The sequence below is a fragment of the Corvus moneduloides genome, chromosome 21, assembly GCF_009650955.1.
Source record: "Corvus moneduloides isolate bCorMon1 chromosome 21, bCorMon1.pri, whole genome shotgun sequence".
Lineage (NCBI taxonomy): Eukaryota > Metazoa > Chordata > Aves > Passeriformes > Corvidae > Corvus > Corvus moneduloides.
This window is the reverse complement of record NC_045496.1, coordinates 1,051,196-1,072,369: the sequence shown is the minus strand read 5'-3', so window position 1 is coordinate 1,072,369 and position 21,174 is coordinate 1,051,196. Positions and strand designations below refer to the sequence as shown.

The following is a 21,174-nucleotide window of genomic DNA, read 5'->3' as shown; positions in this document are numbered from 1 at the left end:
TTGCACTGTGTCCGAGGGAAGGGGCTGATGAGCCCAGCAAAGGGGGTTTGGCCACAGTGCAAGGCCCAGGGCACTGCCCACTAATTGCCCGTAGATGTTGCTGTTCCTGCGCTCACTTGCAAAACATTCTAAGAGCCACTATGGCAATTCCCAGCAGCACTTTGGACCTATCTGGAGTCCCCAATGCCCTGAATCGAAGGCAGCAGCAGCCTCCTCCCACAGCCAAGCTGTCCCGGTCCCACAAAGGCAGTTGATACCCCAGGAGAGCGCCCACAATCACCCAGCCCTCCCCGTGCCAAGCGCTAACCACAAGGGTTAGAAAGACAGTCAGAAAAGACAAAGGCTGCCATTTTAAATGAACTGCAAAATTTATTACAGTGGTTTGCTCCTGACAAGGAAGTTGGTAGCCTTCTGCCTGGGAAGGAAGGGGAAGGAATGGGGAAGGGGATGAGGGAGGAAAGGATGTGAGAGACAGAGAGAGACACTTAAGGACACTTCTCATTTTCTGAAAATAAAACGTCTTTTACCTCCCAAAACATTTTCTCCAGTTCTTTAAGTTCACAAAAAGAAGAAGGTGAAACCAAACCACAGACTTCAGGAGGAAAATGCACAAACGTGTTAAAGCGAGACAAACATGCTCTTGTGTGTCTAACAAGCTTCACAAACCGCGTGGCTCCGGGCGCAGCCTCTGTGGCTCCTCCAGGCACCGGCTCTGCAGAGCTGTGGTGGCCCCTGGGCACGAGGACATCCCCGCCCTGGGGAACAAGCCTGAACAACCCCGGCCCTGCTGCAGAACCCCCAGAGCTGGGGGTCCGTGGGGCAAGGGCTGTGCCGGCCCCAGTGGTGGGGCAGAGGAGAGGAGAGCACGGCTGAGACGGAGAGAAGGCAGCAGTGAGAGTCCAGCACGGCCCAGTCTGGGGGGCTGCGACCCCCAGCGCTCCCAGTCCTGTCTGTGAGCCCCTGTCCTGTGACGGGAGAGGAACAGAGAGCTCTTTGCCTGCGGCTTCTGCACAGCCTTTGCTGTCCCCTGGGGACACGGCAGAGCGCAAGAGGGGGCCGGGAGGCCCAGCACGAAGTGCAGGACAATCCTTATTCCTCCTTATCCACTCACTTGGCAGATAAATGCGGGGAGGGCCTGCAGAGCTCCCCAGGCTTCCCCAAGATCCTGGGCACGTGCTGGAGCTTGCACCTCCCTCCTGCCTGGCTGCTCTGCCACCACACCCGGGGGCAGGACAGAGCTGTGCTGCCTGTGGGCAGCTCTGGGCTCTGGGCACTGTGGCTGCCACAGGCTGCAAAGCCAGAACTGCTGCCTCCAGCACCAGCAGGCACTAGGAAAATGCACCTCAGCTGAGGATTCAGAGCTGTCCATCCCTGCCTACCCTCTCTTGGCTGGGGCAGCTGCAGGACACAGAGCTGGCGGCAATTGGGATCCAGCATCTGCACCTTGGGGTCCTGGCACAGCCGCCTGGGCCCGACATCTCCAGCCCAGCCCCAGCATTCTGTGTAGTTCCTGCAGAAATCCTCTACCTCCGTGTGTTCCCTGGTGCCCGGAGACACCTCAACCACCATAAAACCACAACCTGAAGGTGGTTCACCTCCCCTGTCTCCTGCCCTGTACACGAGGGGCCCTGAGACATGGGCAGGGTTGGGGAGGGATGGCAGCAGTAAAGAAACAGCTGGTGGGGGCAGCAGGAGAGGAGCAGAAATAGGAGAAAAGCCGGGACAGGCTTTACCCTTCCTTCACGCTGCCAAGCCGGGTTGGCAAGTGACAGGTTTGGGCACCAAGTGTGCAGTGGAACTGGGGGTCAGCACTGCCAACGGGGCAGGCTGGCAGTCAAGCCATGGCCCTGCAGCCTCAACTGTCCTTGCTGTGTACGAAACCTTCTGGGGCGTTTCAATAGCAGAGGTTAAATAGCATCACTGAGGAAGGCAGGGGGGAGGCGGTGCCCGCCAGCCCCGGGCACCAGTCCTGCCCCTGCTGGAGGCACTGGGGCGCTGCCGGGTCGTGCTGGTGGCCGCTCAAGTCCGCTTGGCGTGCAGCATCTCGATGAGGAGGTTGTTGCAGGGCACCTCCCCGCTCAGGTGCTTGTGGTACAGGTACTCCTCAGCCTGCAGGCTCAGCGCCCGGACCTCCGCCAGCCACAGCAGCAGCTGGCGAAACTTGTCTGTGGAGTGGGGGTAGTGGCAGACCGTGTACTCCAGCAGCGCCGCATTGGCCTTCTCCTGAGCATCCTTGGCCAGTGTGTGGTTCTCCAGGTACTTCACATCTGCAAGAGGGAGGATGGGCATGAAATGGTGCCAAACTCACGTGTCTGTGCCATCCGTGCCACGCTGTGCTGGGCGAGCCAGGAGGGACCCACAGTCCTGGGTCAATGTCCCTCATGCATGAAAACACAGTGCGGGAGGGGACTACCCAGCCACGGGCTCTCCATCCCTACCCTACTCCCCAGGTCTCCCCTGATGCTGAAGACAGATTCCAAACCCCCTGGCAGTAGGACTGGTGTCTCCCTACCCTCACTACCTAGGAAGCTGCAAAGCCAGAAGGTGTTGCCAGCTGTGCCAACACACTGGGAGTCGCTGTCATCAGCCCTCTTTAATTCCTGAAGGTCGAGGAAGCGGCTGAATTAATTCCCTGATAAACCTGGTCTTTCCAATGTGGCAACCAGGCTCACCAGCCTGGAAACCCTAATCCTCCGTGCCTCACCAGGGCCACAGCAGCTTCCCGTAATCCTGCTGCCAGCTCTGCTGCCAGCAGGGTAAGAAGCAGCTCAGCAGGCAGCGGCACCGAGGTGCAGGCAGGATCAGTTGTCCCTGCATGCAGATTTTGCTGGCTTCAGGAAACCAGCGCTGGGCACTGCCCCATCACCACCTACAGCTGCACACAGCGATGGTACCACACGCCTGCCCGGCAGAGACCTTGCTGCCAACCCCGGCACAGTCCCTCCAGGGCAAGTGGATTTAGTGGATTCACTGTGCAGGACGAGGTAATCGGGAGCGCTGCCTCGGTCACAGACCCGCTGGCTCTGCTGCCCACAGCCCCCGATGCAAGGCCAAATTCCCACTCACGGGCTGGGAACAGGGAAATCTGGGCACAGGGTCTGGCCAAGGCAGCTGGGAGTTTGGGGATCCCTTGAAGGGACTGTGGCACCCAAGGCTGCTGCAGCCCAGCAAAGCCGGAAGCCCCCGGGGGTCGGAGCCGGGAGCGGAGGCGTGGCTGGGGGCACAGCACAGCCGGGGGCTGTGAGCCCCCGGGGAGCCCCAGCCTCAGGCCATGCCCGTGGCCAGCACGGGCACTGCGGGGGCAGGCACGAAGGGCACAGGTTGTGCCAAGATGCAGTGTATCAGACCACCCTTCCCTTTTCACTCTGATGGCACATTTGCTCCTATTGTCTCCTGCTACCCGGGCTGTTGTTATGAAATCTCTTTATCTGCATAAGGTTGTTGTGCATGTCATTAAAAAAAAGAAGTTATATTGATAAATGTCAAATCTATCCTCTGAGTTGGCTCAACAATAGCTAGTTCTACTCGATGAACTCACCTGGTTCTCTGAAAGACCCTATTCACTGTTTAATTGAATATTTGAATAATCTTTTCATTCCTGCAAGGAATAAAGAATGTTGTCCAAATAACATTGACTCACTTCATTTAGAGACACTGCAGCAGTTGCAAAGACTGTCCTGTGACAAAGCCTCCCATCACACATACAGATATGCCTGGGATTATTTCTATGCCCTCAAGTGTTCTTCCTATTCACAGCTCCTTTTGTTTGGGAGAAGCTGCTGATAAATTGCAAACGCTTAAGGGAATGTGGGCTATAAAAGCCTCTCTTCCTCCCCTCCCCAAGAGTAGCTGCTTCATGAATGTAAGTCATGAAATCGAATGATAGGTCAATCCATTAAGGCTCTATTAAGCCCTTCTGTAGAACAAAGCTAACCTGTGCCGTCCTCATAAATATTGCTATTTTGAGAAGCCCTAATTTTAATTAAATCTCTTTACCTGCTCAGGAGAGAAATCTATTTAGAACTCAAATGGCAGCTCTTGTGAGCAGGGCTTGGCTTTGACTGTGCTATGGCAGAGTGGTAAATGTGGAAATTCTCTTGTTAAAGGCAATTACATCCTGCACATAATACACAATCCCGTTCCCTACAGCTGAGCCTGCGAAGCGCAAATTACTCCAAGTGAGCTCTGCAATATGGAGAGAAAAAGTTGCATTTGGGGCAAAACGATGTATGGGAAAACAGCTATTGGATTCCACGCCCTCCCTGAAAGCGCCTGCTCAGGGGAAGCCATCGGGGAGGACGCTGCTCCTGCTCGCTGTGCTGGGCCGTACCAGGGGACACAGGGGGACCTGGGGCAGCACGGGGGGACCTGGCCCTCCTGGTACGGAGACCGTGGGGCAGCAGCCAGGGGAGGTCCTGGCTCGGGGTACGAGCTCCCCCATCTCCTTCATTTCCCAGCCTGGGCACTGTTTGTGCCACACCTTATCACAGCTTGAGCAACGAATTATCGTGCCTCGTTTCTCTGGATTTCTAAACAGCTCCAGAGGAAAGGAAAGCTGAGGGAGGAGATGCTGCAGGTGCAGCTCCCACCGCTGTCCCTGGACAGGACCCCACGGATGCAGAAGTGCAAGCACAGAGCAAGGCATTGGAACAGGGACGGGGCTGGCGGTGGGGACACGTCTGCCGCAGACAGTGGTGGGCTCACCGTGCCAGCACCAGCACTCGGCTGCCACAGGGATCCCAGGGGCAGGAGCGGGCTCTGCCACCCCGGGGACGTTTCAGGCTCTGGAACAGCGCCCACGGCTCCGGTGTTATTTTGTCTGGGTGAGGTGGGAGCGTGCGAACCGCAGGCTCCGGGCTGAGCCTAATCAGGAGCGCCGGAGCCCCTGCCCAGCGCGGCGCTCGGGGCTCTGACGCAAATCCCGGGAGATACGGCCGGCCCGGCCGCGCTCGCCTCTGTCAACACGCCTGTTTTCCCTCTGCCGTATCAGCGCTTGTTTCCCTGCCCAGTGCGCTGGGCGAGTGACCAAAACAGGCTCCTCTTGGCCAAAGGGGTGACAATGTCCCCTGCAGCTGGAGCAGAGCTCAGCCCCGCAGCGGGAGACGTTTTGGACCCCGGGTGAGAGGGGGACAGGCAGGTGCCAGCTCTCGCTCCTGGCTCCTCATTAGAAGCCCCTTTGTCGCACAGCCGGACCCTGGGCTGTGTGTGCCCCCTCCAGCCGCGCTCCCACCCCAGACCCCACATGCAGCAGCACCGCCGTGACCCCAGAGCAGCTGCCCCTCGCCCCAGTGCCCCCCCGGCTGCACTCACCGAGGCTGAAGAGGATGAGGAACTTGAGGCATACGAATTCGTGCCGGTCCACTTGGAGCGAGTGCAAGTGCAGGACGAGCTCCTGCGCCCGCAGCACCAGCGTGTTCAGGATGGAGCCGGCCTGGGCTGAGATGGTTGACATGTCCACCTGCAGGGACAGGGGTGACATCAGCTTTGGCAGCCCCAGCCCCACCACAACCTGCTGCAGGGCACCTCACACAGGCCAGGAGCTGGGGCGAGCCCTGAGCACCAACTGAGAATTAGGGGTGTCAAAAAAAAAGACTGACAGGTGAAACGGAAACACCGTTTAAAATGGGGGGGCCCTTCACAGGGTGCTGGAATTGAAGGAAACACATCTCCAAAAGCCACCCCTGGGGAGGGAAGGTGCCCCTCCTCACATCCCACTCCTGAGAGTATGGGTGGGGTTGTTGATCCTTCCATTAAGAAACATTATTCTCCAGAACCAGGAGCTGTGTGGCAGGATGGGACAGGATGGGACCTTCTGCACAAGCAGACCCAGAGTGTAACAACAGCACCTGTCTGCCCTATGCCGAGTTGGGCACACTGGGACAAAAGAAAGAAGTCACTCCATTCCCGCATGCAGCCCCTGCCTGTCCCCACTGCCTCTCCACAGCCCCGCCACAGTCCCAGAGGCCATTTCTCACCTCCTGGCCGGTGACCAGCAGCACGCTGTGCTCCTTGCCGTGCTGCAGCTGCCGGTAGATGTGGTCAAACACCAGCAGCTCACTCCAGCAGTTCTGCAGCAGCTTCATCTGGTCACCCACCTGAAACAGAGCGGGAGCAGCACAGTTGACACCCATCGTGCTGCACTGCACAGCACCCACCCTGTGCCTGGCAGGCGTTCCACAGGAGGGGGGGTCCCCTGGGGTGAGCATGGAGAGCTGGAGCTGCACCCCAGAAAGGGGGACCCCGAGCTGGAGGAGAGGAGATGGGTAGGTGGCTTTGCAGAGCTGGCTTCCAAGCAGCTCAGCATGTTTCAGTGGCACTTGCTGGCTCTTTTCATCACGGGTCTTCTCCCACCAAGCACAACCTCCCCAAACTGCACACAAATTTTAACAAAATGACTGCGGGAGGGACACAGGGCGGCTGCACAAAGGGCCTGTGTGTCCAGACAGCCCCTCTGGGATACTTTAAAGTGAAAGAAGACAGTGCTCATCCTCAACTCCCTGCCCAGGATGGCAGGTTTGGGGGGGCAGCACGGCCGTGGGGGAGCCGCTGGGCGCGGGACATCGCCGTGCCCTGCAGCTGCCAGCCCAGCCCTGCCCACGCACCCACACACGCACTTGTGATCACGTGCACTTGTGCACATGTGCGCAGAGAAACTCCTGGGATTGTCCCTGTGAGGAGCTCGAGCCAGGACACCAGCTGGAAGGGTCCTCAAAGGTCTCACAGGGCACTGGGGACCGCAAGCAGCACCAGTGACTGGCAGGATGAGCTGTCAGAGCCAACAGCTGCATTTGGAAGAACTAAGAGCCCTGCCAGGCCCCTGGGCCTGGAGCTGTGGCAGGATGCAGGGCCCGCTGCCTTCCCCACTGACCTGCCAAGAACCACCATGGGTCACTGGCTTCATTCCCTCGGCACTGCTCTCCACTGAACCCCAACTCCTTTCCACAAAGAACTGAACCCCTGCCCTGCCTGGACTCCCCTCTCCTGCAGGGACACTGTAGGGAAAGGGTTGGGATTATGGTACTGCCCCCACAACCTCCCTGAGGAGCAAATCCAGCGCCAGCAGCCGAGCTCTGCAGGGCCATTGTGCTCCCCCTTTAATAGAGGGAAGACAGATGCAGCATCACAGGGCTGGATAATGCCCTCGTTTTGCTGAAGAGGCTGCAATAAACCTGCGCTGGGAGATTGCAAAAGGAATAGAAACCAGATGAGAAAGAGCTTTACGGTCTCCGAGCCGGTGCTCTCTGCGAGCCGCTGGGATTTGTCTCTCGAGTGTGGTGGGTGACCAGAGCCGGCCGTGCGGCAGTGCAGGGAATGGGATGAGGTGGGAAGGCAGTGACGGTGGCTGGGCTGTGGCACCGCTCCTGCCCGATGGCACCAAGCCGCCTGCAGGGCAGGGCCGTGAGCACTGCGGGGTTGCCGAGGCCGCGCTCGCCCCTCATCCCCAGAGCAGTGCAGCAGCCGCAGTGCATGGCCCAGCACCGCAGAGCGTGAGGCCCCTGTCCACCTGCTCGACAAAATGCTGGGGAAAAGCTCATTCTGCACCAAACCAAAATGGAGACTTTCTGCACCCTGCCAGAAGGTGAGTGGCCGCCTGTTACGGTGGCCAGCCCCAGCAGGGAGCTGGGGCCAACCCAGCTGCACAATCCCGGCCGGTGCCGAGCGCCTCCGCTCTGGCTCAGTCAGGGCGTTGTTTTGGAAGTTCTTTCCTGTGCCTCATTCCTGAGCGGGATGTGCTCCAGCAGGGAGAGACAGAAGGTTTTGCCTTGAAAACCATTTTTAAAAATTAGCTTTTCCAAAGAAAGCACTTCGACAATTTTGAAATCTTATTTTCTGCCTTTAAAAATTGCTAATCAGCTTCTCTCAAACACTGAGGGGGGTTTGGCTGCCTCCCTGAAGCCCCTCAGCAGCACATTTCACCCTGCATGGCTGCTGCAGGGCTGTTCCCTTGCCAGCACACTCCGCCGTGCTGCGGCGCTTCCGGGGAGCGTCGCAGTGCACCAGAGCCACATGGCCGTGGCACAGAGGGAATGCGCTTGGGAGCATGATGGGGTGGGCTAGGGGCTCTGTGGGCTGGTCAGGGCTGGCTGGGGTGCACGGAGTCATCCCCAGCACCAAGCTGGGTGTCCCCATGGCCCAGACAGCCCGCACAGCCCTGCTCCAGCACGGGAGCTCTGCTGCAGGGGGCTCGGGCTGGGGTCACCTGGCTGCACCCTGCCCTGGCCTGGCCTGCTGGGAGCAGAGGGCTGCTAATGGAGGGGCACTCAGAGGCAATCAATCCTCCCAGCGAGGCGGCAGCACACACGCTCGCCGTTAAAAGTTAAGCAAAGGATCTTCCTCTTTTAATGTCAAGGCTTTTCCACAGAGTGCTTTATCAAAGGCCTGATGCAAGCTGTCTTTGAGAGGCAATTTTTATCTTTTTTTTAAAGCGAGCATTTAACCCATTCACAAAACACACAGTGTAACCCTCCCCACACTGGAAGAGCAATCCCTGATGAGCTGCAACCCACAGAAATTACAGTTCTCTGTGGGACCGACCGGGTCTGGGGTGGTGCAGAGGGGAGGCAGGGCATGCAGAGGCAGGGATGGTGCTGCCCGGGCACAGGGCTGCAGTGGGTGTAGTTTTAAATCTTCTGCAGCCTTCCCTGTGGGTTCATAGGTACAAGGTGAGGAAGCTCCTGTGAGTGTCGGGGCTCCCCAAAATGTGCCCAGGCTACACAGGGACAGCGCAGCCCCACAGTGCTCACTGCTCCCTGTACGGCTGGTTCAGGGCATCCCCCACCTCGGGTGCCACCACTTTAGGAAGGAGAGTGACCCACCAGCAGCCCTTCTTTGGCAGGAAACCCTGAACTGGTCCCAGGACATCCATCCCCAGCCACAGGCACAAGCAGCACTTGGATGCTCCCAGCTTGCCCCCACCCCACAGATGCCCTCTGAGCCTCCTCCCAGATCTCAGGTGCAGGATTTGCCCCTGGGCATGGCACACATCAGCACTCTGAGCCGCAGCCCCAGCAATTACTGAGTGCCAGCAGGACCTATCACCTTGGCTACTGAGAAGTGCCAAAGTGGATTAGTGTCCACCAGCCACCCGAAATGGAAAACCCACACACATCCAAGGTGTTAATGGTCAGTGCAGGTCCCCATTGCCATGCCCAGATATCACCACGATGTGCATCTTAAAACAAATAACCATCAACAGGGTGGCTAGCCCAGGATCCCATCTCCCTGCTGGCTGCCCTGCTGCTGCAGCCCTGGCTGCGTGGGCACCACAGCTCTGCAGGCAGGGCTGTGCTGGCTGGGACACCACAGGCAGGGAAGCGTCACATTTCCCCCAGTGCATGGGATGCTAAACATTGCTGCAGCATCCATGACCAGAAGGAGATTTTAAATCTGCCAAAAAAGCTCTGGCCAGTGGCCAGGAGATGGGGTCAAGATGACCCACATGTTAAAGGCAGAGAAGCAACTGACTGCAAACAGGCTTTGTCGTGGCTCTGAGATCTCTAAGCACGACTGAGGGAGAGCAGCCCAGCAGACAGACCCAGTGAGCACAGGGATCCCTGGGTCCGTGGGAATGGTGCTGCCCTCAGCATCCCCCCCATCGCTGGAGCTTGCCTGTGGATGGGAGGGTGGTTTGCCCCAGCCCCTGGGCACAAAGGGGCTGAGGAGGGGCTTGGCATCATCCCACCACCCTGCGGCTGCGCTGTGCCCCGCCAGTGGCTCAGGGACCCGCTGCACACCCAGCCCAGCCTGGCCTTCGGGCTGAAACTGTGGCAATTTGTTTAACATTCCTGGCTGCTCATCCCAATCTAAAGGTCACTGCAACCCTGTGTACACAATATTGATATGTAGGTATGGCAGTGACACCTATATAAACCAGGTTGTGCAAGGCATGTGTGTATAAAGCACGCCAAAACCAGACACAATGTGAGTGTGCAAGCGCACGCGTGTGCACATCCCTCTCTCTGTCTCTCTCCATATACATATAAAAAAATTACATCTGAAAGGACAAAGTTGCCTGAGACTCACGACCCAACAAAATATATTTCACCCCCGGCCCATATTTTTCTTCCTGAAAAGATGCTGCAAATCTTCCCTCAGTCCTGACACATCTCATCTAGACTCAGTTAAAGTTCGTATTTATGGGCGTCAGTGCTGACCTCTTCCACCTCCGCCCACGCGGCCTCGCGCCGTGGCTGCCTGGCCGGCCCTCGATAAACAAGCGGGCCCCCAAATCCCCCTCTGCCGTGCAGCGTTATTAGTCTTGCCTCCGAAGGCCAGCGCAGTCCGTAATTCTCCTCCTGGTGACACGAGATGAACGCCGCGACATCAGTCTCCCAGCGGATTGGCATGGGGACCCTCGTTTGTCAGTGGCAGACTGACAGAATTACTGGCCCTTAAATGAAACGATATATCTGGGAAGTTAAATCTGTTTTCAATCTGACTGCCCCGCGCCTGCGGGCGGACGTGGCGTGTGAGTCGATGTCAAGAGGCCATTAGCCCCTGGCCCCCCTCCTTCCCCGGGCGCAGTGGTGGAGCCAGGGGGGCTCTTCCCAATGTCCCCCAGCCCAGCCACCGCGCCAGGAGTGTTGGAGACAGTCTGGCCCTCACCAGGTTGCTAGGGTGGGAATGGGAATGGGAACAAGACTGGTCAGCTCCAGGGGAAACTGCTCCCACTCTCCGCAGGCAGGGACCAAAGGCTTGTCCTAACCAGGCGTGAGCCAGCAGGTCCCCGTGTCCCTGAGGATTTGCTCCTTTGTCTCCAGGCTCCCTGTGAGGCCCCAGGGAGAAGCCAGGTCTCTGCAAACAGCCCTGTGGAAGGAGCACAGGGGTGCTGGGAGGGCTCAGGCAGGGCAAGCCATGATGGGGCAATCTGCCCACACTTCCCCTTCTCACCTGCCTGCACCTCCTCCCCGAGTAGTGCCAGCCTGGCAGGATGCCCTGGAGAGCTGTCCCAGCACAGTGCCTTTCCAGCCTGGATCCCCACTCTGGCCTCAGCCAACAGCCCTTCCCTGCTGGGGCTGGGGACTGTCCCCTTCACGCAGACCTTCCCAGGGGATGGAGAGGGCTGCTGGCATCCCTGCCCTGAGGAACCCCGAGCACGCAGCGGGGACTGCTGGTGCCATCAATCTCGGAGATTGTGAGGTTCCTCCACGCTGGCTTTAGGGCAGAGCCATAAACCCTGTGCTAGCAGGCGTTCATTTACCGCCCCAGCAGCTGTTTGCTTTTATGTGCCAGGCAGGAGCAGGAAAGGGGATTCAAGATCTCAGACCTACTCCTGCTTCCCACTGGCTGCTCTCCCATTCCTGAGGAAAAGCCACCGCCCTGGCCAGGGAGGATGCGCCGTGCCAGGTGGGCAGGGGGCAGCCCCAGCACCGCCTGTGGGGACACTGGGGACACCAGGCACCTCCGCCCTGCGCTGGGGCTCGGAGCTGCCCGGGGGTCTGTGCACAGGGGGCAGTCAAGGACGGCGATGCCACGTTCTCCCTCTGCCCCTGGAGCCGGGGTGGGCTGTGGTGTCCTGCAGTCCCCGGCCCTGCGAGGCGCTGGGAATGCACCCCCCAAACACCATGTGGGTGAAGGCAAAAAGCATGAGGCCCCAGGATGGCAGGGATGGATGTGGGCACCCGCTGAGCACTGAACCCCATGTCCTGAGCATGGCAGGGCACATGCCCTGCTCCCAACAGGATGCTGACAGCTCTGCCCAGGTGAGGCCTGTGGCACTGCCATCCCCCCAGAGTCCCACGGCAGGAGGAGAACCCGCCAACACCGATTCACACAGGAACAGCCTATTTTGGTGGCGCAATCAGGCTGACAATGGAGTTACAAGGCTACACAGCTATACAGCTGGGAACTGAATTTACACTGTTTACAATATCTCCTGCAAAACAACAACCACCCTGTTCCCAAAATCCAGGCTGGACACTGATATGATTGAAACAAGCCCAACCCACCCCCACAATGCCATTTCCTGACACTGTTCTGGCAGACGGGGGCTATTTTGAGCCACGAGGCTCAGCCACACTCAGCCCCATGGCACAGGGAAGAGCCTGGTCCTGTCCTACCGCACAGTCCCACTGGAAGAAGGTGGTTTTGGCCAGAGACAGACAGCACAACCTCATGCTGGAAACACAACAAAGCACCTGAGTCTCACAGCTGCCCCAGGACGTTGCTCACTGAGTTTTGGCCATGTTGCAGAATTTTCTCTCCCATTTTTGCACCAGTTTGGGATCTTAGGTCAGCCCAGGACATGAATGGAAAATTTCTGAAAGCTCAGCAAGGTGTGTAGGATGGCAGAAGGTGCCCCAGCCCTGCTGACCCTCCCATGGCCCCAGTAAATGTTCTGGGGCATTTGCTAGAGGGAATGTCCTGGCAGGATGGAGGTCAGCTCCACATCCCCCAGCTGGGCACACTCATGGGCTGCTGGCAGCAGGCACGGCTGTGGAGCCAGGCTCGGGGTGTCCCCTGCCCCAGCCAGCCCTGCCCCGGCTGCCCGGCACTAATAGGACCCACCTGACCACATCGATTTTCCTCCTAAAGGCAGAGGAGAGAATTGTCTCAACTGTAATTCCTCAACGTTACATTTTTCAAGTATATCTTGAGCTTGACACCACAGTCACTCTGCCGGCGATTGCCTCAACACCTGCCCCCGCCGTGATGAATCTGAAATCATTAGCCCCACATGACAGTGCGAATCGCTCCAGCATCGCGGCTGGGCCCAGCAGCTCCAGCTCTGCCGTGCAGGGAGCTGGGAGCAGGACTGGGGTGTGTCAACAGATCTGCAGTGATGGCACCGGGCTTGTGCCCATGGGTGTTGCCCTGTCCTCACAATATTTCACCCTCAATCCTGCCCACAGCCATATCCTGTCCTCACATCACAGCAGCCTCGATCCTGCCCACCTCCCGTTGTCCCCCCAAGAGCAGCATCCGTCCCCAGAGGTCCTACCTCCAGCTCCTTGAAGAAGATGCAGCTCCGTGCCCACTCCACAATGGAGAAGAGGGTCTGGTCGGCCATCTTGCACATGAGGCCGAAGGTGCTGAGCTTCTCATGCCGGCCTTTGCCCTGCTCTTGCTGCAGGCAGGACAGTATCCGTGCCTTCACCTGGGCCTCGTCAGGCTCCAGCTGCAGCAGCTTCAGGATGACCTCAGGGATGTCAGGGGGGGAGCTGCTGGGGTAGGTCTCTGGGTACATGTAAGCAGGCACAGCCTCATGGGCATTTGTGTAGTGGTCAGGGTACTCGGACTTGATGGCGCGGTTGGGGAAGGAGGGGTAGTGGTAGCCGGGCAGCGGCGCGTGGCCGGGCACAGTCATTCCCAGGGAGGGCGTCCCGTAGGGGCTGCGCTCGTAATCCACGGGCGTCAGGGCGGCCGGGTTGGGCGGCAGGGTCTTGGACATGGCATGGATGCTGTGGATGGTGGAGGACAGGCTGTAGTCGCTCTGCACAGGGGACATGATTTGAGGCACGGTCTCCAGCTTGAAGCCATTGGCACGGATCAGAGCTTTCTTCTGCTGCTTTAAGGCACGGTCCCGCTTGTACATGGGTCCAAACTTGTTCCTCCCTCCACGCATCCGGTCTGCACGGACAGCTGGAGACAGAGAGAGGGCAGAGACTACAGTGAGCCCACATGGAGAGAGACTAGGGCTTCCACAGGACACAGAGTAAACGCTGGGGGACATGACTTAGTGGCAAAAAGGGTTTGTGGGGCACTGGGGAGACCTTCCCAGAGAGCTGACGGCAGGTTGTGTCACTCCCAGCCCAGCCAGTGTCACCCTCAGAGCCTCTGGGGATTGCAGGAAAGAAGACACATTTGGCTTTCACTACAAAACGAGCTGGGGGATAAAGCAGCTCTCATTCCCCGTGGGTTGAGGGGGTAGCCCTTAAAGCCTGAGCAGAGCAGGGGGTTCGACACCCACTTTAGTTTTAACAACCCCTGTCACTGGACCAGCCCTGGGATTTCCTTGTTTCTGCAGAACCTGGGACCGCACAGCCCCCTCGGGACCCTGGTTCCCTCCACCCAGGCTGCACGTGCTAATTCTCCGCAAATCTCTGCCCCTTTGTCGGGCAGCACGGCTGGCAGGTTCCAGCGGGTGCACTTCACCCCACTGGCCTCAGGCAGGAGGCTGCCAGCCCCGGGAGTCCCAGCCTCGGTGAGGGCTCTGCCGGAGCATCCCGCTGGCAGAGCCCCTCTGACGGCTGCAGCAGAGCAGATGCTCCCACCAAACCAAAAAAGCCCCAAGGATCTTCCAGCACGCAAGGGAGTAGGTGCTTCTCTGCAGCAGGAGCCCTGCTAAGCTCCGGGGGGCTGCTGCCCTGGCATCCCCTTGGAAGAGCCTCAGATCGCTGGAAGGCAGGAGCTGGGGGCTGGACGGCAGCGCACAGGCACGGAGGAGAGCGCCAGCGAGAACAGACTGCAGCGAGCATCAAAGGCAAAACCCCTCTGCTAGTTTGTGCTCCTGCTGACAGCCAGAGGGTCTTGCTTTGCGTCTCAGCTGTTACCTCTGCCTTTCTTTTGCCTACTTATCCTGGGGCACACAGCCAGCCCCCCCCGGAGAGCTGGAGCACCTCCCCAACGCTCCCAAGGCAGGCTGGAAAGGCGGGAGCGTGGCCGGGAGCAGCAGCATTTCCAGGACGAGCAGGAATGTGCTCCCAGGAGAGCCGCCCTGGCTTCCTCCCTCATTCTTTATTCATGAAAACAGCATCTCGCTGAGAGCGGGCCGCCAGCGGCAGCCTCTGAAGAGAGGGGTGCTGTGGCCCCCGCTCCTGAGAGCCGGCCCACTCCTCTCCGGGCAGCAGAGAGCTGTCCCGGGGCAGTTCCTGACTCGGGTACAAGGGAGGTGGCCATACTCAGCATGTGTGCACACCCCAGCCGAGGTCCCGCACAGGCAGGCGGGCTGGGAGCCCGAGCTGGCACAGGCAGGTCTGGCAGCCCTGGCCACACATCCCAGAGCCAGAGCACACGGAAAACCAAATCTCACACCCCCTCGAAGTGACATGTTCCCACCACTGCCCGAGGTCGGGCTCAGTGATGACTGCATCCCAAAGCAAACCCCTGTGACCCTGGGCAAGCATGCACAGGCAGGGACCCCCCCTAGTGCTGACTGCACTCCCACACACAGCGAGAGGTGCTTGCAGTTCAGTCTCACAAACCCTCCAGAGGCAACTGCATACACCTCCTCCCCTCTCCCACCAAGAACACAAAGGGAGAAGAGGCCTTTTAATTCCCTCCTGCTCTGCTTTTCCTGCCATTTGTGCTACACTTGGGATTGGGAAGAACTTGCCATTTGCTGTGTCCCAGCTGACAGCTGAGAAGCAAATGATGCACCCTGGCCTCCAGGGCAAGGGGGCCCAAGTGGAGCCACCCAGGAAGCACCTGCACCCCCATCAACTCTTCCAAAACCATCTGCAGGTGACCCCCGAGCCACACACCCACACGGTGGCAGGAGGGATCTCCAGCAGCCCTGCTTCCGACTCCCACTGCCTTGCCTGCTCCCATCCCAGTGCAGAGCCCTGGCTGGGGCAGGCTGTTGGCCAGGCTCTGCCTCCCTTTGGCCACCTCTCTTTGCCTGGGCAAGGCCATGAAGGGTGCCATGGGTAGTGCCGCAGGGTGCCCAGGGCTGTAGGCAGAATTGGGCCAGGGCTGTGCTTCTCTCCCTGGGCAAGTTTTGCTGCCACCTCCCCTCAGGCACTTTGAGGGGTGCCTGTGTCAACACTGTGCTCCCAAAATCAAACACCTCGGGGTTGCTCTTGTCTTGCGGACCTGTAGACTCACCTCCAAAGCATCACCTCAGATGCCCAAAAATACTAGGAGCTGTGTGTTTTACCACAAAAGAGGTGGTTCCATGGGAATATCACCCTTGGTTGGGTAATTGCCTTGTCTGCCCAGCTCTGCTAAGGAGCCAACAGCAAGAAAATACGCAAGAAAAGGCTGTTGGGATAGCTCTGGGACCAAAGCACCTCCACGGCGAACACGACAAAAACTGCTGGAAAGGGACAAATTGAGACCATGCCTTTTCCTCCCAGGCACCCTGCCTATCTGTCGTAGGGTCCCCAGCCCCTGCCCAGCTCCCAAATCCCCTTGCGACATCAATCAAAACTGCCAGAGCATGCACCGAGGGATTTAGGGCACCAGTAACTCCAGCCCAGGGAGGAGAGTGGAACTGGGATCTGTTTTGGAAGCCAGCCCACGCCGGGAGTTCGCAGGGGTTGAACGTGCAGCTCGATGTTGTGTCTTACTCCTGCGCTTCTGCTCGCAGGCTCCCACCCCGCTCCCGGAGCGAGCGGCCGCCCTGCCAGAACATGAAGGACTTTCCGATTAACCGCGCTGTGTCCCGAGCAGCGAGCCCGGCAGCCGAGGGGCTCAGCCCGGCAGCCGAGGGGCTCAGCCCGGCAGCCGAGGGGCTCAGCCCGGGCAGGGTCGGGAGGGAGGACTCAGCCCACTTCCACCCGCTGCAAAACGCAAACGATTTCAAGGGCGAAGTGGGGAGGGGGCGGCTGACTCTGGAGCGGGGGGCTCCTTCTGCCTCTGCCTTTGCTCTGCCATCCCGCACCAACGACCGGTCCCCCAAATATATCTCGTTGCCGGATGCTGAGCATTGTGGAACCCGTAACACGCGGCAACACGGGCTGTCGGGGCCCGACTCTGATGTCGGGATCCTCTGCGCCGACAGGAGAGAGGCTGTGGGGCTGGAATCGCCCCCTCTGGGGGTCAGAAATCCGTTAAACTAAATGTCACCGAGAGGAAAAATATAATTTGTGGTGGGTCTGCGGCAGTTTTATTGCGATCCCCGTATTTTTAAACGTTTTCCTTAAGTCTCCGCTTCTGGAATTATGTCCTTAAGGAAAACAATAATTTATTTGCTATTTCCCAACCTTCCTGCCAGCAAAAAAAAAATCCTGGAAAGTTGAAGCCGTAGCAGCAGGAACCCCGGGGAAACAAACAAAATGAAACAAGGAAAAGAAGGAGACAACGCGAAAAAACGATTTTTTTCTTAACTTGGGAGGGCAAAACGGAATCGAAGCGGCGGCGCGACTGACCACCCCGGGGAGGTGGCGGCGGCGGGGACAGCGCGACCGGTCCCGGCAACTGCACAGTCCCTGCACAGTCCCCCCAAAGTCCCCGGCCCCGCCGCCGCCTCCTGCCCCGCCGTGCCGTGCCCGGGCCGTCCCTACCTTCCAGGCGCATCCCCACGGTGAGGCACTTCTGGAAGCGGCAGTAGGGGCAGCGCTTGCGCTGGGTCTTGTCGATCTTGCAGCTCTGGCTCTCGGTGCAGGTGTAGTGCTTGTTGTTCTGCACCGTGCGCTTGAAGAAGCCCTGCGGCAGCGGCGATGCGGTGGGCACCGACACCGGCATCCCGGCACCGGCATCCCGGCACCGGCACCCCGGCACTGGCACCCCGTCCCATCCACCCGCCTTCGGCAGAGGCTCCCGCCGCGCTGGGGGCTCCCGTCGCGGCCGCGCTCCCCTCCCACCGCCGGGCGCGAATCCGCCGCTAACGAAAGCGGGCGAGAGAAGCCCCGCGGCCGGTCCCGCTGCCCCGGCCCCTGCAGAGCCCCCTCCCCGCTCCCTACACAGCCCCGGACCCCTCTTCCCCGTGCAGCGCTCCCCGCACAGCCCCGGCCTCGCAAGGCGCCGGTCACGCAGAGCCCCGGTCCCGCTTCCCCGGCCCCGCACGGCCCCAGCTGCGTTTCCTCAGCCCCGCACAGCCCCGGCTCCGCAGCCCCGACCCCGCGCGCCCCGGCCGAACCTACCTTGCAGCTCTCGCAGGTGAGCAGCCCGTAGTGGTACCCGGAGACCTTGTCCCCGCAGACCGGACAGAGCTCGTCCAGGTCCTCATCATAAGAATAGTCCATCCCCTCCAGCGGCCCTGCTACGGGACGAGCCGCGGTCAGCGGGACGGGATGGGAAGGGGACGGACGGCGACCCCAGCCCCGGCACTGGGTGCGGACCGGGAGTGGGCGCGATGGAGACCGAGCGGCAGGTGCGGGAGCCGGAGCTCTTTATAGCGCCTGGAAGAGCATCTCCATGTTGGTGCGGGCTCACGGCCAGCCCCCCGGGGCTGGGGAACCTCCTCTGGGAGAGCGGGCGGCTCGCGGCGGCGGGGACGGGGCGGGGGCGGAGGGACTCGCCGGCCCGGGCACCGGGAACACGGCGGCTGGGCTGGGGAGCGGCTCGGCCAGGCCTCGGCAGCATCAGGGTTTCCCCCAGGGACTCCCCCAGGGACAGGCAAGGGGCACTGCTCTGCGGGAAGAGGCGCAAGACCCTCCTTGCTCCCCCGCACCATCTGTGGGGAACAACAAGCCCCCCAACCTCTCTGGAGTGTTCGGCCTGAGAGAGGCAGGACCTGCTGAGAACCAGGAGTCTCAGGGCTGGAGCAAAACTGACCATGTCTGGGCACGAGCCTGCTCTGCTCAGCACACAGCCCTGAACCACCAGCTTTGTCAGAATATACGATTACCCCACATCAGCTGCCCCTGCCAGCCCAGGGAGAGCTGTGTGGGGAGCACTGCGGTGTGCAGCAGCTCCTGAAATCTCCTCTGGGGCCACCGCTGAGGAGATGAGTTTGGACCTAGCATTGGCCACCCCACCTGGAGCACCCACTCCGAAAGGTGTCGTGGTCCGCCTGTCAGACAGCAGGTATCAAACCAATGCTTCACAATTAGAGTTTCTTAATGAAATATTCCATGACGGCAGCAGACCAGCACAGGAGCACCCTGGCTCCTGGCACGTCCCGTTTTTCAGGACGCTCCCAGGCCTCACGCCGCGGCTCAGGGCTTGGCTCTGGGGAGCTCGAGGCTCCAGCTCTGAGCCAGGCACTGGAGCTGAGCCCGTCCTGCAGGGCTGACCCACTGAGTCAGGGGCCCTTCATGGCTAGTGCAGAGCCTGTCCCAGCATAGCAGGAGCCTGCTGCCAGCACAGCAGCACTGGGGCCTGAGGCTCTGGGTGCCTGGAGCTCTGGCACAACTGAGGTTTGTGCTGCTGGCAGTGCCTTGTGAAGGAAAGGCATGGCTGATGGCCCAGTACGGCTGATCCTGCCAGGCTGATCCCGCATGGCTTGTCTTGAAGGGCACATCCCACACACCTCATCCTACCCAGCTCATCCCACACTCTCACCCCACACACCGGCTGCCCATGGGTGCAGTGGGTAGGAAGCAGAGTTGGCAGGGAGAGCAGCAAACAGGAAACGGGCTCAGTGGAGCATCACTCCAGAGCCACCAGGAATGGAGTCCGGGCTAAGAATAGCAGCGGGTCAGCCGCTGTTCGGCCGGGAAGGAGCGCTCCCACCACCGGAGGAGCCCCTCGGCCATGGCCCCCACACTCACCACGAGCTCCCGGGGGAGCTGCCAGGCAGCCATGGAGCAGGACCTGCCATCCGGGAAGAGGAGCCCAGGAGGGGCTCTGGGTCGGGAGAACTGAGCAAACACTGCGAGGAACAAAAGCAACTCGGAGCCGAAGGCTGTGATCCCTGCCAGCGCGGGATGGCGACAGGATGCAGGCTCAGTCAGCTCCAGGAGTCAAGGGGTCCTGGATGCCTCCCATGCTCGCTCCAGGGTGTGGAGGCTGCCTGTGCTCCTACGGGCAACTCCCAACCCTTGGGTGACTGGGGACCCCCAGGCAGTACCAGCTGGGCTCCCGGAGCCCCTCAGCAGCCAGATCTGTCATTTCTGAGCCGAGGGGCCCAGGCTATGGTGAGGCCTCGCTCCACTGCCCACGATCTGCAGAGCCGCCATCCCCACGCCCGCTGACGGGGACGGGACGGGAAGCAGAGGCCCACACACGACTCTGGCTTCCTCGTCAAGCCCTGCCGCGTCCCCAGCTCCGGCCTTGGTCGCCACCACGCCAGGGAATGGTGGAGGTGGCTGGGAAATGGGTGGGATGGGGGACCGCGGTTCCCCCCACGGACTCGTACTCACCGCGAGGCGGCTGCACGGCTGCTGCGCGTGGGGCCGGCGGGTGGGAGAGCCTCGCTCGGCCACCGGCCAGGAGCTGCGTCCCGAGGAGCCTCCGTGGGGTGTGGGTACCGCTGCCCTGTCCACGGTGGGCTGGGGGATTTATGGGGACCTGTGTCTCTTGGGAAGGTGTTGGGGCTCTGGCTGCGCACACGCCGCCCTGGGCAGGACACCGGCCAATCTCCTCCCCATGGGGGCCAGGCTCAGCCAGGATGGACCCACTTCGGTGCCTTATTGGCTTCTGTGGCCACGTGACCATGCTGAAAAACATCATAATTAAGCTACAAAACGCTGCCCATAAACTAGCATTAGAAAGTGACAGCGAAGATAAGTGGAACCCCTGCAGCAGATAAGGCGCCCCGGGAGGGAGACCCTGCAGGGAGGTGGGGGGCACAAGTGCCCCAGCACCCACGGCCACCCTGATTTACGGCCCAGGGCAGGAGGGAGGGGGCTGAGGGCACGGGGCAGGTCGCCTCTGGGAGGAACATGAGCCCACCTCACCCACCCAGTACTGGGGTGCAGCCAGGGCCTGCTCAGCCCTGAGAGGTGTCCTCTGCAGGGGAGGGTGGGAGGAGGCTCCTCCATGCTCAGGGCCCCACTCCCAGGTCTCTGGGGCTCACAGAGCCACGGCCAGCAGCTCTTCATTTGCCAGAAGAGCACTCACAGAAAGCCAGTGCCCCTGGGCCTAGGCAGCCAAGCCTTGGCTGTGTTTTTGCCATGTGTGGTTCCCCGTGTCCCACTGCCATGCTTGGTCCTACCCATGGGCACTGTGCCAGCAAAACTCGGGTCCCAACTGCCCTGTGCAACACAGGAGCTGCAATGCCAAGGCAAGAGGCTGCATGAGAGACCCTCCCATCCTTCCAGAGCAGGGATCTGCTCCCACTGCTGGCCCCGTGCTCTGACCATCCATCACCACAGTGTCTCCCCACATGTTTGCACAGTGTCCTTCTCTCTGCTTCATCCCACAGCGATGACAGCCTCGAGAAGGGGTGGCTGCCTCAAGCCCCACACCAGCCTAGCAAAGGCTGTGCCACGGCTGTGCTCTGGCCAAGCAGCTGCTGGTAACCGGGGTGGCACAGCAGGACCCACAATCCTGGGATCGGGGAAAGGCTCATCCTCTATATCAGCACAGCCCCGACATGGTGCGATGGTGACGCGCCCTGCAGTATTCCCATGCAGAGTGAGGGAAGCAGTGAGCCCCTGGTGCTGCGGGGAGAGGAGTGGGAGTGTG

The 21,174-nt window shown here is 60.2% G+C and overlaps 1 protein-coding gene across 2 annotated transcripts; it reads right to left on the bottom strand.

Annotated features, from left to right (window-relative positions):
• Window positions 1-344: 344 nt before the first annotated feature.
• Window positions 345-20,119, bottom strand: NR5A1 (nuclear receptor subfamily 5 group A member 1). Of its 2 annotated transcripts, none has more exons than XM_032131009.1 (7): window positions 19,908-20,119; window positions 17,745-17,863; window positions 17,166-17,307; window positions 12,941-13,581; window positions 5,976-6,095; window positions 5,311-5,458; window positions 345-2,267 (listed from the first exon to the last, which is right to left on the bottom strand). In XM_032131009.1, exons 2-7 carry the CDS (start codon window positions 17,844-17,846, stop codon window positions 2,020-2,022), a joined length of 1,401 nt encoding a protein of 466 aa, XP_031986900.1. In that variant the 5' UTR covers window positions 17,847-17,863; window positions 19,908-20,119; the 3' UTR covers window positions 345-2,019. The 2 variants fall into 2 exon arrangements, with proteins under 2 accessions (XP_031986900.1, XP_031986902.1); XM_032131011.1 differs by having other exon boundaries at window positions 17,745-17,860.
• Window positions 20,120-21,174: the final 1,055 nt, after the last annotated feature.

Excerpts from the sequence above, each read along its gene's own strand:
- NR5A1 (XM_032131009.1), bottom strand. The coding sequence starts at position 17,846 with ATGGACTATTCTTATGATGAGGACCTGGACGAGCTCTGTCCGGTCTGC. Across the intron at positions 6,096-12,940 it reads TCTTCTTCAAGGAGCTGGAG|GTGGGTGACCAGATGAAGCT; the intron begins GTAGGACCTCTG and ends GCTCTGTTTCAG. Across the intron at positions 5,459-5,975 it reads TGCTGGTCACCGGCCAGGAG|GTGGACATGTCAACCATCTC; the intron begins GTGAGAAATGGC and ends CTGTCCCTGCAG.